Source organism: Schistocerca gregaria, chromosome 1, assembly GCF_023897955.1.
Source record: "Schistocerca gregaria isolate iqSchGreg1 chromosome 1, iqSchGreg1.2, whole genome shotgun sequence".
In the NCBI taxonomy this organism is placed as follows: domain Eukaryota; kingdom Metazoa; phylum Arthropoda; class Insecta; order Orthoptera; family Acrididae; genus Schistocerca; species Schistocerca gregaria.
The window spans coordinates 1,107,791,661-1,107,804,561 of NC_064920.1; the positions used below are offsets into that span (position 1 = coordinate 1,107,791,661).

Sequence of the window (12,901 nt, forward strand, 5' to 3'; positions counted from 1 at the left end):
GTTGAACAGAATCGATAGTGTCTTGAAAGGAGGATATAAGATGACTATCAACAAAAGCAAAACGAGGATAATGGAATGTAGTCGAATTAAGTCAGGTGATGCTGAGGGAATTTGATTAGGAAGTGAGACACTTAAAGTAGTAAAGGAGTTTTGTTATTTTGGGAACAAAATAACTTATGATGGTCGAAGTAGAGAGGATATAAAATGTAGACTGGCAATGGCAAGGAAAGCGTTTCTGAAGAAGAGAAGTTTGTTAACATCGAGTATAGATTTAAGTGTCAGGAAGTCATTTCTGAAAGTATTTGTATGGAGTGTAGCCATGTATGGAAGTGAATCATGGACGATAAATAGTTTGGACAAGAAGAGAATAGAAGCTTTCGAAATGTGGTGCTACAGAAGATGCTGAAGATTAGATGGGTAGATCACATAATTAATGAGGAAGTATTGAATCAGATTGGGGAGAAGAGAAGTTTGTGGCACAACTTGACCAGAAGAAGGGATCGGTTGGTAGGACATGTTCTGAGGCATCAAGGGATCACCAATTTAGTATTGGAGGGCAGCGTGGAGGGTAAAAATCGTAGAGGGAGACCAAGAGATGACTAGACTAAGCAGATTCAGAAGGATGTAGGTTGCAGTAGGTACTGGGAGATGAAGAAGCTTGCACAGGATAGAGTAGCATGGAGAGCTGCATCAAACCAGTTTCAGGACTGAAGACAACAACAACAACAACAACAACAACAACGTGTGATAGCGAAATTAATTAATATTAGATTCCTTTTATATTAAAAGTTATCCACAGCTGTACAGCGTCTTGAAATGGCGAAAGGTCCAGTGTTCTTTAAATGCACATGAATAGTTCAGTACGAACCATTTCTTGGGTGAGTAAATATTTTCGAAGTCCAATAAAAGACGTTTTCCTTTGAAGAGGTATCCACGGCCGAGTAAAATAACCAGGACGGGCCTCACCCACGAAGCCACTGCAAGTGTGCCAAATCAGAGAAATGAATTGACAAAAATTATTTATCTTAGAAATTACTTAATTATTTTAGTAAGTTCGGCTCACCACCTAGCATTTATCCAATCATGATTCTGTCATAATTAATAATAAAAGAAACGTTGAAACATTTTAACGTGAAAGTGACGCCAACAGAACAAAGAAAGTGATTATTTAAAATTTTTCATATGAATGGCACACCAACATAGAGACATCGTTTATAATCAGATTATCATTCTCGTTCTGCACAGAATAACCACAGCACATGCCGAGACCATACAAAAGATAACTTTAATATATATGGGCACTAACGTTAAATGTCTTCGTATCACGACTGTATCCAGATGATGAGGTCTGACGTTGCAACATGTAGCTAATTACGTAATTTAGATAGTCAAAAAATTTTGTGACTGATAGCAGCATTTCCAACCTTACTGTCTTTGATTGCAGGTTATTGGCATGCATGAAGCTGCAAATCCAGAATTGTTTCCAGCAACTAGCATAAGACCTTTCCAAAATAGCTGAGGCTCAATGGAATTCTGTTATTGGCGGTCTCATACAGCGTAAAATTGAATTCCATTTGCAACGGTGACCACACGGAAATCTCTTGACTTGTTTATTGGATCTTCAGTCCGTTTGTTGTAGAAAAACATTATTATAAATGAAAGGCGCTAGTCTGTTTTTGTTCCACAGTATTAGTTTCATTGTGTTAATCAGTTTTCGGCTCACATTTACTGAGTATTGTCACCAAAGAAGTTACAATCTTTATGAACAACATTGGAAGAGAACTTACACATCTATATTGAAGCAGAAAAGTACAGTAAATAACATCTTTGGCAATGTGGTTGAAACGCAACATAAAAAGTAGTTTTTTTTGTTCATTTACTGTTCAACTTTTTACTAATTTTTTTATTTATTTACTGTTCAGTTGCGGTCGGATGCCGAGGTAGTTGTTATTCTGAGATGGTTGCTGTTGCATTTTCGTAAAGCAAAAGTGCAATAACAGGTTATTCGCTGTAATCACTGTACGACGATTATTTAAAATTGTGAGTGACTATTCACGGCGTATAACTTGTTTTGATACAACTGAGATTTAATGTGCTGCTGGATTACGTTACCATTACTATAACAGATTTTATGAAACAATTTATAAGCGATATGTGCTACTCACTATATTTTACTTAACAAGAGTCCAGTTTGCAATATTTTTCTGTACTAAAAGTAAGAAGTTCACAACAAAAGATTAAAAACAACAAACACACTAGTTTCCTTTTCCTAAGGTTCCTTTACGTGCGAAAAAATATCTTTTGCCAGACTGAGAAATAGTGCCATAGAATTGGAAGAGAAGTTATACATATACATTGAAGCAGAAACGTGCAGTAAATACCAACTTTGACACTTTGGTGGTAATGGAATGTAACAAGTAATTTTTTTATTTATTTACTGTTCATTTTTTTACTTTTTACTGAACTATGTAAATTTTGTTACTGCTCAACATTTTACTGTTTTTCCAGTTACAAGTTCATCATCAGACATTTACTGAGTATTGTCACCAAAGAAGTTACAATCTTAGTGAACAACATTGGAAGAGAAGTTACACATCTAAACTGAAGCAGAAACATAAATTAAATAACATTTTTGACAATCGTATAGTCACAAATCGTGTAAGTCGAAAGTGATTAAACATATTATTAATTAATCAAACGTTACTTGAAGTGACAAATGTAGGCTCCTCGTCCTGTGTGTGTCTAAAATCTACGCTCCAAGCGAGTATGAAAGGAACTTGAAAGTCGCTTGCCCAGTGTCATCGGATGAATACGATATTGCACTGTCTTTGTTATTCCGAATTACGATTCAATGTTCCTTCGAACTTGCATGCATCGTAATACGGGAAAAACACAGGCACTGCACAGTCGTATTTATCCGCCGACACCAGGCAAGCAACTTTCCAAGAAAATATCTGCTCTGCACAGGAGTATACATAATGAATGTACGAATACAGGCTACGGACACATGGTTTATGGCATGTGGAAGTTTGGGCCTGGCTATGAGTCGTGTTCTGGTAGTCAAATAGTAAGGCGACCTCTTGCGACAACCACGAAGTCTGGGTTCGAGTACCGGTCTGGGAGAAATATTCACTGTCGGTATTCCATTCTGCAGCTGATGGTAGTCCATATTCGTAACTGCGAATACGTTTCATTTATTTCACGACGGATGTAGTAGCCACAATGCCTGTTCCTTTGGAACTGCAACGCAGTTCAGGCAGTGCAAAACCGTATTTGTCGTTAATGGTCATGTTCTTTTGGAGCGAGGAAAGACACGTCATAATTTCTTCCATTCATGGGAAAATACTATTCATAAGCTATAAATAATGCAACGGACTTGCAGGTCCTTCTCATTCTACCATACGTATGAGATATCATTCATCCAACACATTTGCTGTTTTGTAACTGGGCTTTGATGAAGACAATAAAATATAGCAAAAAAGGCTGATAAGCGAGATGAACTTCTAGATTGAATCTTGAACGCTGCTACTCTCCTCCTCCCCCCTCCCTTCCTCCTCCCCCCAATATAGGAACCTTAGAATGCTCTATGATCAGGCTCACAACATATTATCCTAAGAGTGGAAAGGTTCATTGAATTTGGTCGTGGTCTTTCGAAAAATTTAGAGCGAACTGTATAAAATCTGTTGTCAAATGGTGTAGATTAATTGTGACTGCTTAAGCTAAGGAAAATCGTATTTTAAAAAATACAACTGTCACTAGCACTTAGTTAAGCAAGTTGAAACGTGGTACTCCATTTGCACCATAGCAGGTACAAATTCAGTGAAAGGACTCTTCTGCGAAAAAATTTACGGATTAGCATCTTGCCGGTGCGCTATTCTAACGGCCGCAACAGCACAGAAATCACTATATCCAATGTAATATTTAAAAAGAATTAAAATTGCCGAATTTGTCTCTTATGATCCGCTCTTCTGACACAAAAAATACCATAGAGCTATCTGAAAAACTAAGCTAATGTCTCTGTTTCTTTGATTAATGTAGGTGTCAACCCCGCTGGTCACTACTCACAAATCGTGCAAGTGAAAAGAGATTAAACATATTTTTAACTAATCATACGTTACTTGAAGTGACAAATGTAGGCTTCTCATCCTCTGTGTGTGTAAAATCTATGCTCCAAGCGGCAGTTATCCACGGTATTCACATTATCCACATTTTCGTCCCGCGTAAATGTGTCACTGAGACTACAGTCGCGTATATTGTTGCCGTCTACAGAGCAGGCAGCGTTTGTCCCGGAGGAAATACACTGAAGCGCCAAAGAATTTGGTATTTGCATGCGAACTCAAATAAAGGGATATGTAAACAGGCAGAGTACGGGGCTGCGTTCGGCAACGCCTATGGAAAATGAGCGTTTGCCCCTTACGGGGCAGGTCCGGCCGCCTTGGTGCAGGACTTATTACATTCGACTCCACATAGAGTGACCTCTCGCCGGATGGGGATGAAACGATGATTAAGGCAACACAACACACAGTCCCTGACCGGAGAAAATCCCCGACTCAGCCGGGAATCGAACCCGGGGCCGTAGGACGGCAATCCGTCACGCTGATCACTTAGCTATAGGGGCGGACAGCAACGCCTATATCAGACAACAAGTGCCTGGCTCAGTTATTACTGCTGCTACAATCGTAGGTAATCAAGATGTATGTGAGTTTGGAAGTGGTGTTATAGTCGGCGCATGAGCGTTGGGACACAATTTTTCCGAGGTAGCGATGAGGTACGCACTTCCCCGTACGACCATTTCACGGGCGTACCGTGAATATCAGGAATCCGCTAAAACATCAAATCTCCGATTTCACTGGGGCCGGGAATAGATTCTGCAAGAACGGGACCAACGACGACTGAAGAAAATCATTCAATGTGACAGAAGTGCAACTCTTTCGCAAACTGCTGCAGATTTCAGTGTTGGGCCATCAATAAGTGTAGCGTGCGAACAATTCCCCGTCAACAGCGACATTGTACTGTTGCTCACTGGAAACATGTTGCCTGGTGGGAAGAGTCCCGTTTCAAATTGTAAAACTGTATCGAGGGGATGGGCGTGTACGGGTATGGAGACAACCTTATGAATTCATGGACCCTGCATGTCAGCAGGGGACTGTTCAAGCTGGTGGAGGCTCTGCAATGCTCTGAGGATTATGTAGTTGGAGTGATATAGGGCCCCTGATACGTCTAGATACGAATCTGACATGTGACGTGTACGTAAAAATCCTGTCTGATCACCTGCATCCGTTCATGTCCAATGTGCATTCCGCCGAACTTGGGCAATTCCAGCAGGACAATGCGACACCCCACACGTACAGAATCGCTACTGAGTGGCTCCAGGAACACTCTTCTGAGCTTAAACATTTCCGCTGGCCACCAGACGCCTCAGACATGAGCATTATTGAGCGTATCTGGGATGCCTTGGAGTGTGCTGTTCAGAAGAGACCTCCACCCCCTCATACTCTTAGGGATTTATGGCCAGACCTGAAGGATTCTTGGTGTCAGTTCCCTCCAGCAGTAATTCAGACATTAGTCGAGTCCACGCCATGTCGTGTTGCGGCACTTCTGCATCCTATACGATATTAGGCAGGTGTAAGAGTGTTTTTGGCTCTTCAGTTTAATGGAAAAAAGCGGTAAGAGATGGAGGAAAGGGAAGAGGTTTTTTCTCAGAAATTTTAGTGCATTTCGTTCTGCTCCTCTGAGCTTTTTGCAGTAGGCGGTACAGCCATTCTCCACTGTAAAAGCAGGTAGTTAATGATGTCCGTCCCGAAATAAGGTAGCTGTGGCAGCATCACGTAAACCACTCTCTCCCACAGGCCAGGAATCCGCCGCACCTGAAACAACGAAAACCAGGCAAGAGTTACTGAACATTCTAAACGAGAGCCTTGTAACATGGCTACGGAGCACTCGTCGATATTTGTAAAGCATTGCAGGTGATCATGATCCAGTTTAATCTTAAATGCCAACTACTGCGCGATGATATTGTCAGAACATCGGCCAGAGTTCAGAAATTTAGCCATCATGAAGATAACCGAAGGAGTACCGCCAAACTAGTGGGAATAGCTTGTTTATTAGTTTATTTATTACAAGGACTGAATAAATGTGACGCAGTATTTTGCTAGCGGGTGGTACGCTCTTCCCTGGCGCACATCCGAAGTTATTTCTACATCTGTCGACAACTCTCCATCCAAGGTAACAACATACTGCGTCCTCTCTACCAAAAAATCGCCCATCCAGTCGCAAACTTCGTTCTATACACAGTGCGATCGCATATTTGATAATAACTGTAGGTGTGGTACTGAGTGAAATTTTGAATCTACCTCAATGCGCTAATCTGTTGCGTCGAGGCTGTTATGCGAGAAAAGTGCAAGTTCGATATTTTCGGAACCGTTAGTATGGAAAGGTCATTCTGTTCGAGCTCAGAATACGTTGTAATATTCTACAACATAGAGATGGCAAAGATTCTGGACGGTAGTTCTATGGATAACTTCTACTACCCTTCTTCCAAATGGGTGTCACCTAGGTTTTCTTCCAACCACTGGGCACAGTTTGCTGTTCGAAGGACCTGCGATAGACTATTGTTAAAAGAAAAGCTAACTCAGCTGTAAAATCGTTATTGAATGTGATGTTTAGTTTTAGCGAATTCAGCTGTTTTTCAACACCACTGACACTAATATCTGTATCACTCATCTTTGCAGTGGTGAGAGAATTAAATTAAGGAAATACTCCTGTATTTTCATTTGTAAAGGAACGGTTGAAAACGAGGTTCGGAGTTTTTCTTTTGCTTTGATACCTTCAATTTCAGTCCATATGATCAGACTTTCTTTGGATCTATTGTGAGATCAATCGATAACAATCTGCTACGGTAGTCGCCTTCTTGACAGCCAAATATGCTTCGTCCATGGTCTCCCTATCTATAGCCCTTCAGTTTTTTCGTTCCTACATCGCAGCAGCATCTGCTTCTATAGAACTGTACAGTGACTTTATAGCTACCTTAGAGTGTGCCTCCCATCATGAAGTATTGTAGTAGGTCATATTTGTTAAGTGCATCGTCAGCCAATCTTGTGAACCCGAACCACAGTTCTTCTGTGCGCTCCTGTCTAGAGCTAAATGTTTCACGTACCTTATTGAGGTGTGACACTACTGCGTCTTTATCTAGGTTGTTGAACACACAAACCTTATAATTGTTCCAGTTGTCTTTTGTACTTTGGTAACTGTTGCTGCCTTGTCTCATAGACATTGATACTAAGTTAGTCCTCAAAGAGGTCAGATCTATTTGCCCCTATAAGAACCCTTATGTTAGAACCGTTATGTTTTCATCACTAGTGGGATTTAGAGTGGTCTTTTCTAGGCAGTTCTCATAGAAAACAGTGAGTGATGTTTCGAAGGAATCTTGACACGCATATCACTTATATAGCTACAATTTTCTCAGTTTATGTTTGGATGATTGAAGTCTCCTCCAGTGACGATAGTGTGATTGGACAACTTACATACTAGTGCACTACGTACACGGTTAGATGTGGAGGTAATTCTGGTGGCCAATAGAAGGATCCAGTAAGTTTTGTCTGATACTGAATCTTGCCAATCCAATCTCGCAAGCAGTTTCACTTTATGTCTTGATGAATTTGTGTTCCTTGTCTATTGCGTCAAATACACCACCTCAATTTATCATTAGCCTATCCTTTGAATATATGCTTAAATTTTCCCCATAAATCTCACTTTCTGTACCTGGTATTACGTGAGCTCCACTGCTTTTTAGAAGCATGCCTATTTGGGGGCTATTGTTTGGATTGTATACTGACTACTGACATATACAGATTCTCTGCAAGTTCAATTATTCGTTGGATGTATTCCAATACTGGCCTTCCTATAGTTTTTGCCCGCTACAGCTCCCTCTAGTTACATGGAGGTTATTCCTTCATGCCTAGACACATGTCTTATCATCCTGTCTGTTACTCTTGCCAGTGTCTCCCATATATTTCTGCTGTCGCCGCACACTTCGGACATCGTAGCGCCTACTGGATCGGCACCCCACTTTACGTCCAACCATCACGGGATGCCTGCATCACAGCGTGTGTATTCACCAGGAAAACATACGTCGTCTGTGTTGTCAAAATAAAGACTTACTGGCGGCCACAACACAACACACCACCAGGTCTCCACCAAAAGCCGCCAGGTACCGCTAAACGTTTGCGGAACATGCAGAACACCTTCACCAGAGGTCGCAGCTAACCTAAGAACTTCGCTACGCCAAGCATGTGATCACAAATACTCCCGGCAGATACATCCGCAAATTGGCTTTATAAGGCGGCCCACTGCCGGCCAAAGGCACCCGCCCCCTGCCACGTCTTCACTGTTGTGTCCCCCATACCCTCCATCTCCACACTCTTCTTTTCCCAAGGTGGATTCCATCAACTCCCCCTCCCGGATGATGCCCTCTCTCCCTCCATTTATCCCTCCTATCAATTCTGATCCTCACTCCCCCTCCTTTCCTCTGTCCTCTTCCTGGGCTCCCTCTCCGCCCTTCCATCCTCTTTTTTCCCCACCTCCCCTCTCTCTTCCCCTTTCTTTCCCCCCGAGTCCTTTTGCATTTCCCTCCTCTTCCTTTTCTCATTCCCTCACATCTGCCCTGCTCCTCCCCTCCCTTATGAGTCCTCTCACTCCTTGGTTCTCTCCCCCCCCATTTACTTTTTTCCTCTCCTACCTCCTTGTTTTTCCCCCTCCTCCAGGTCCCCCCCCCCCCCCCCCATCTGCCCTTGGCTCAGGAGTGTCCTCTTTGTGCCGCCATTTTCGTGCAGTGTTTTACAGTGAGTGTTTTACAGTGAGTGTTCCATGTTGTGTGTCTTTTGCGAAGTGTTGCGAATGGCCATCATACTGTCGCCCGGGTGCGATTTTTTATCTCTTGCGAACAGAAACCAGACTGTCGCCATATTTTTTTTAATTGAGTGTCTACTATGTTACTTGTCTGATTCCTTCATATTTTATTAACATTGCCAACCTGTTTGCTTTCTGTTTTAACTTTCCGATTTTTCCGTCATTTTACACTTTAAGTCACCGTTTTATCGCCTGTTTTTCTTGTTGCTTCTTCCGTTTTTAAAAAAAGTCTGTAGGCTGTAGAGCAGCGTACTAAGCTGCTGCCAGCCCGCCCCTTCGGGGGGGATTGGAAATCAATAAAGGAAAAAAAGCCAAAGGCAGTTCGGAAGGATACAGCAGCCTGAGCCAGACACCTCTTCTAGCTGGCCAATCTCTTGATGTAATCGACGAACCTCTTGACATTGTAGAACGGTTCGTGTTTGCTCCCTGTGAAGAGTCGGGTCTTTTATAATTATTTTGTTGTTGCTTTGCACTTGTGGCCGGCCGGATTGGCCGAGCGGTTCTAGGCGCTACAGTCTGGAACCGCGCGACCACTATGCTCGCAGGTTCGAATCCTGCCTGGGGCATGGATGTGTGTGATGTCCTTAGGTTAGTTAGGTTTAAGAAGTTCTAGGTTCTAGGGGACTGATGACCTCAGAAGGTAAGTCCCATAGTGCTCAGAGCCGTTTGAACCATTTTTTTTTTTGTACTTGTGTCGATCCGCAGTTGGAATGGAGTCGGTTGTTCCTTTGGATACTGTATTATTGTTTCGTTTTGGTGAATCCAATAAATTGTTTTCCGCATTTCTATTTTGCTAGCACAGATACTTCAGTTCTTTTCATTCAGTCATCATAGCCTACGGGGTACTTCCTATTGACCAAAAACCATGGAATTTGGCAAGAAGCAAGATTTCATAGTGCAAGTGCAAGGAAAAACTCCGAGAATAGCTAATTTTTACTTGCATCACATACATTTTTATGTCGTTTTTTGTCGGTCTGTCTGTCCATCTGGATATTAAGAGCCCATTTTCTCAGGAACGGGAAGAGTTGTCAAGTTGAAATTGATGTCAAATGTCAAGGTCTACTGCTCCTTGGGGCAGTAAAAAATTTAAGCTTCTAAGTCAGTATAGCAAAGATTCATTCGTTCATATCACATCTTTTGATGCCTGGAAAGTTACTTATTGAAATCTATAGATGAAGTATCTATACACATGTATGACCTGGTGGTCTAGTGGTAAGGCGCGTGCTTGGATACCAGAAGGTCGCGAGGTTGAACCTAGTTTGGACCACGGGAATTTTCAGTGGCCTCTGCTGCCTCCATGTTGCCCACAACAGGAAGAGAAAAGCAAGACTCGTTGTCTGTGATGGGATGCCACCTTAAAGAAAGGATAGCGTTAAAGCAGTAATCGCTTAGCTGTACGTAAGCCCTCAGGCTGTAGTTTACGGCCGGTTGGCAGCTCAGCCCCTCTCTTGACGTACCTTGGAGTATCTTCCGATGCAGGCTTCGACGAGCTCGTGGATCACGTTGTCGATACTGGGATTCCTCTTTGCGAGGAACGTCAGCAAAGACATTCTTTCCTGTAAAAGAAAAGAAACAAAACAAAAATCGCTGACGAAAATGATAACAGTGATTCGTTGATGCACAGATGTTGAGGCGAAACAAGTGCTGCATCATTGCGAAAAGTACAGGGGCGAGCGAGCGTGCCATGGCAGGGCTTACTCCAGTTCACTGCTACCAGCGCCACGTCAGCGTAATGCGCCTGCAGAGGATCGCGCCATAAAATAAGAGTCAAATTAAAAATGAAAATAACTTTTCCAAACTTTGTCAATGTATGCTTCAGCATATTAATGCTGACATTACGAAGTCTCGGAATGATCATGTGAATACGTTTCACTACATATATTATTTTAAGAAAAAGTAAGTGGCGCTAAATGAAGAAGCTAGAAAGCTAAAAGTTATTCAGAATGTGCAAACGTATGTCACAGTCAAAAGTTTCAAGTCTCGGTTTGATCGGAGCAATATTTTGGTCAAAACCGGCTTTTTAACAAAACATTATAGGCGCTAAATACTGAACTGATAAAGATAAAAATTCGTTCAAAGGTTCAGTTTCATCCAAAAGCCTAACATCAGTAACACCTATAAGCTACCACTACTAGTTTTCACGTTATTTACGAAAAACCATATTTGGCACAAAAGTGTCCTTGTTCGTAATAGATTAGGCATGATTTGTACCTGTTAATAGAATGCTCTAATTACAGCACTTGATTACATTCGTTAAATAAATCAGCTGTAGCAGGTTGCAAGACTTTATTGTAAATAACAATCATTACAAGGAATTTAAAGGGGCAGTTCAGAGGTCATGTTCTACTGCTGGTTCCGTTCTTTAGAACGGCCAACAAAATTTAAATGCAGTCTAGCTAAAACTTTTTCGGTAACTAAAGCCAACTTAGCTCTAATTGCAGAAAAATTAACAAGACTGTAAATTATTTATCGACAGAGATTTTAACTAATAAATGTTCGAGAAAGGGGCCATTTGGATACTGCTGCCTGAGTCTAGAGCGGTTGACAGCATATGTTCAGTTCGGCGGTCCGCTGCGCCCACATATAAATATAGCAAGAGAGGCAATAAGAGGAGACGCTTCGCACCGAGATATCAATCTGCCTACGTTGCGAAACGGCTGCGTGCGCTGTGACTCGGCGCTATGGGACTTAACTGCTGAGGTCATCAGTCCCCTACAACTTAAAACTACTTAAACCTAACTAACCTAAGGACACCACACACAACCATGCCCGAGGCAGGATTCAAATCTGCGATCGTAGCGGTCGCGCGGTTCCAGACTGTAGCGCCTAGAACCGCTCGGCCAGCACGGCCGGCACCTCGGATAACGGCCAGGCTACATCCGAACAGTGTCAAAGGCTCCATGAATACGTTGCTTCAGTGTCTCCGCATCTGGAATGGGCCGTGCATACACGATACTTTTGAAATGGCAACATAACTAGAAATCGTACGAGTTGAGACTTGTTGAACGAGGAGGCCACGAAACTGGGCCCCCGTGTCCGATCCATCGAGCAGCGAATACAGGATCGAGATGCGTTCGGAAGTTGGCGGCGAAGTGGGCTCGAGTTCCATCACGTAGCAGCTACATAACCCTTCGAATCATCAATAGCATTAATTCCAGAAGAGGAGGAAAGTCACCTACAAGAAACGCCGACAGTTCCGGCCTGTTAGGCGGCTGTGAGGAAGACTGAACCCAAAATACGGTCGCCAATTATCCCGGCCTACACATTCCGGCTGAACCGATGCTTATGACTCATTGTCACCATACCGTGAGGGTTCTACACACTATTCCACAGATGACTATTATGAAAGTTGAAGAAACCACCCGCGTAAAGGCGGCCTCATCAGTAAATAGGATGGATGATACAAATCCCGGAATCGTGGTTGCCTGGTGAAGAAACTTGTGACGAAACTGTTCCATTTGTGGAAAGTCCGTCGCTAGTAAGCTCTGCTCACTCTGTAAGTGATAAGGGCAGTAACAATTGTCATGGAGAATGTTCCACTCGGTCATCTGACTTACCCTATACTGGAGGGGCCAATTGCCTGGTACTGACACAGCGGTCACCTTCCACAGTTTTAATCACATTATCCTCCAAGTCCGTTGTCCGATCATTTAGGGTACGTCCTTCATGATTTCCTGCTTCCTGGAAACAACCTGTCTCGGACGAACGGTGAAACCCTGTCGCAAGCATTGAATTTGTTGTTATTGTCGGCGGATATAGGTCTCCTGATACAACCTGGCTGCCCATCGCCCGTTGCCATTTGCCTTTCCATAAAGAAACACCATGTCGGCAAGCTCTCGATTTGAATACGTAGCCATTGTGTACAACGCTGTATCACATCCACTACAAGTGGAGTCGCTAACAGAAGTGAATTATCAATTACTATGGCAGGGGAGGGTGCTAAGGCATGACATGCAGGGAACAGTCTACAGCCCAGGAGGAAAGCATGCATATT

General features: G+C 42.7%; 1 protein-coding gene across 1 annotated transcript in view; it reads right to left on the reverse strand.

Annotated features, from left to right (window-relative positions):
• Positions 1-1,679: 1,679 nt before the first annotated feature.
• The window catches only part of LOC126283210 (short-chain dehydrogenase/reductase family 9C member 7-like), a 127,399-nt gene continuing 116,177 nt past the window's right edge, over positions 1,680-12,901 (reverse strand). The window contains exons 7-8 of the mRNA XM_049982254.1: positions 10,365-10,463; positions 1,680-5,867 (exon numbers count right to left, since the gene is read on the reverse strand). Of these exons, the coding sequence (XP_049838211.1) occupies positions 5,709-5,867; positions 10,365-10,463 (258 nt within the window). The 3' untranslated portion in view covers positions 1,680-5,708. The remainder of the gene's footprint in view (positions 5,868-10,364; positions 10,464-12,901) is intronic.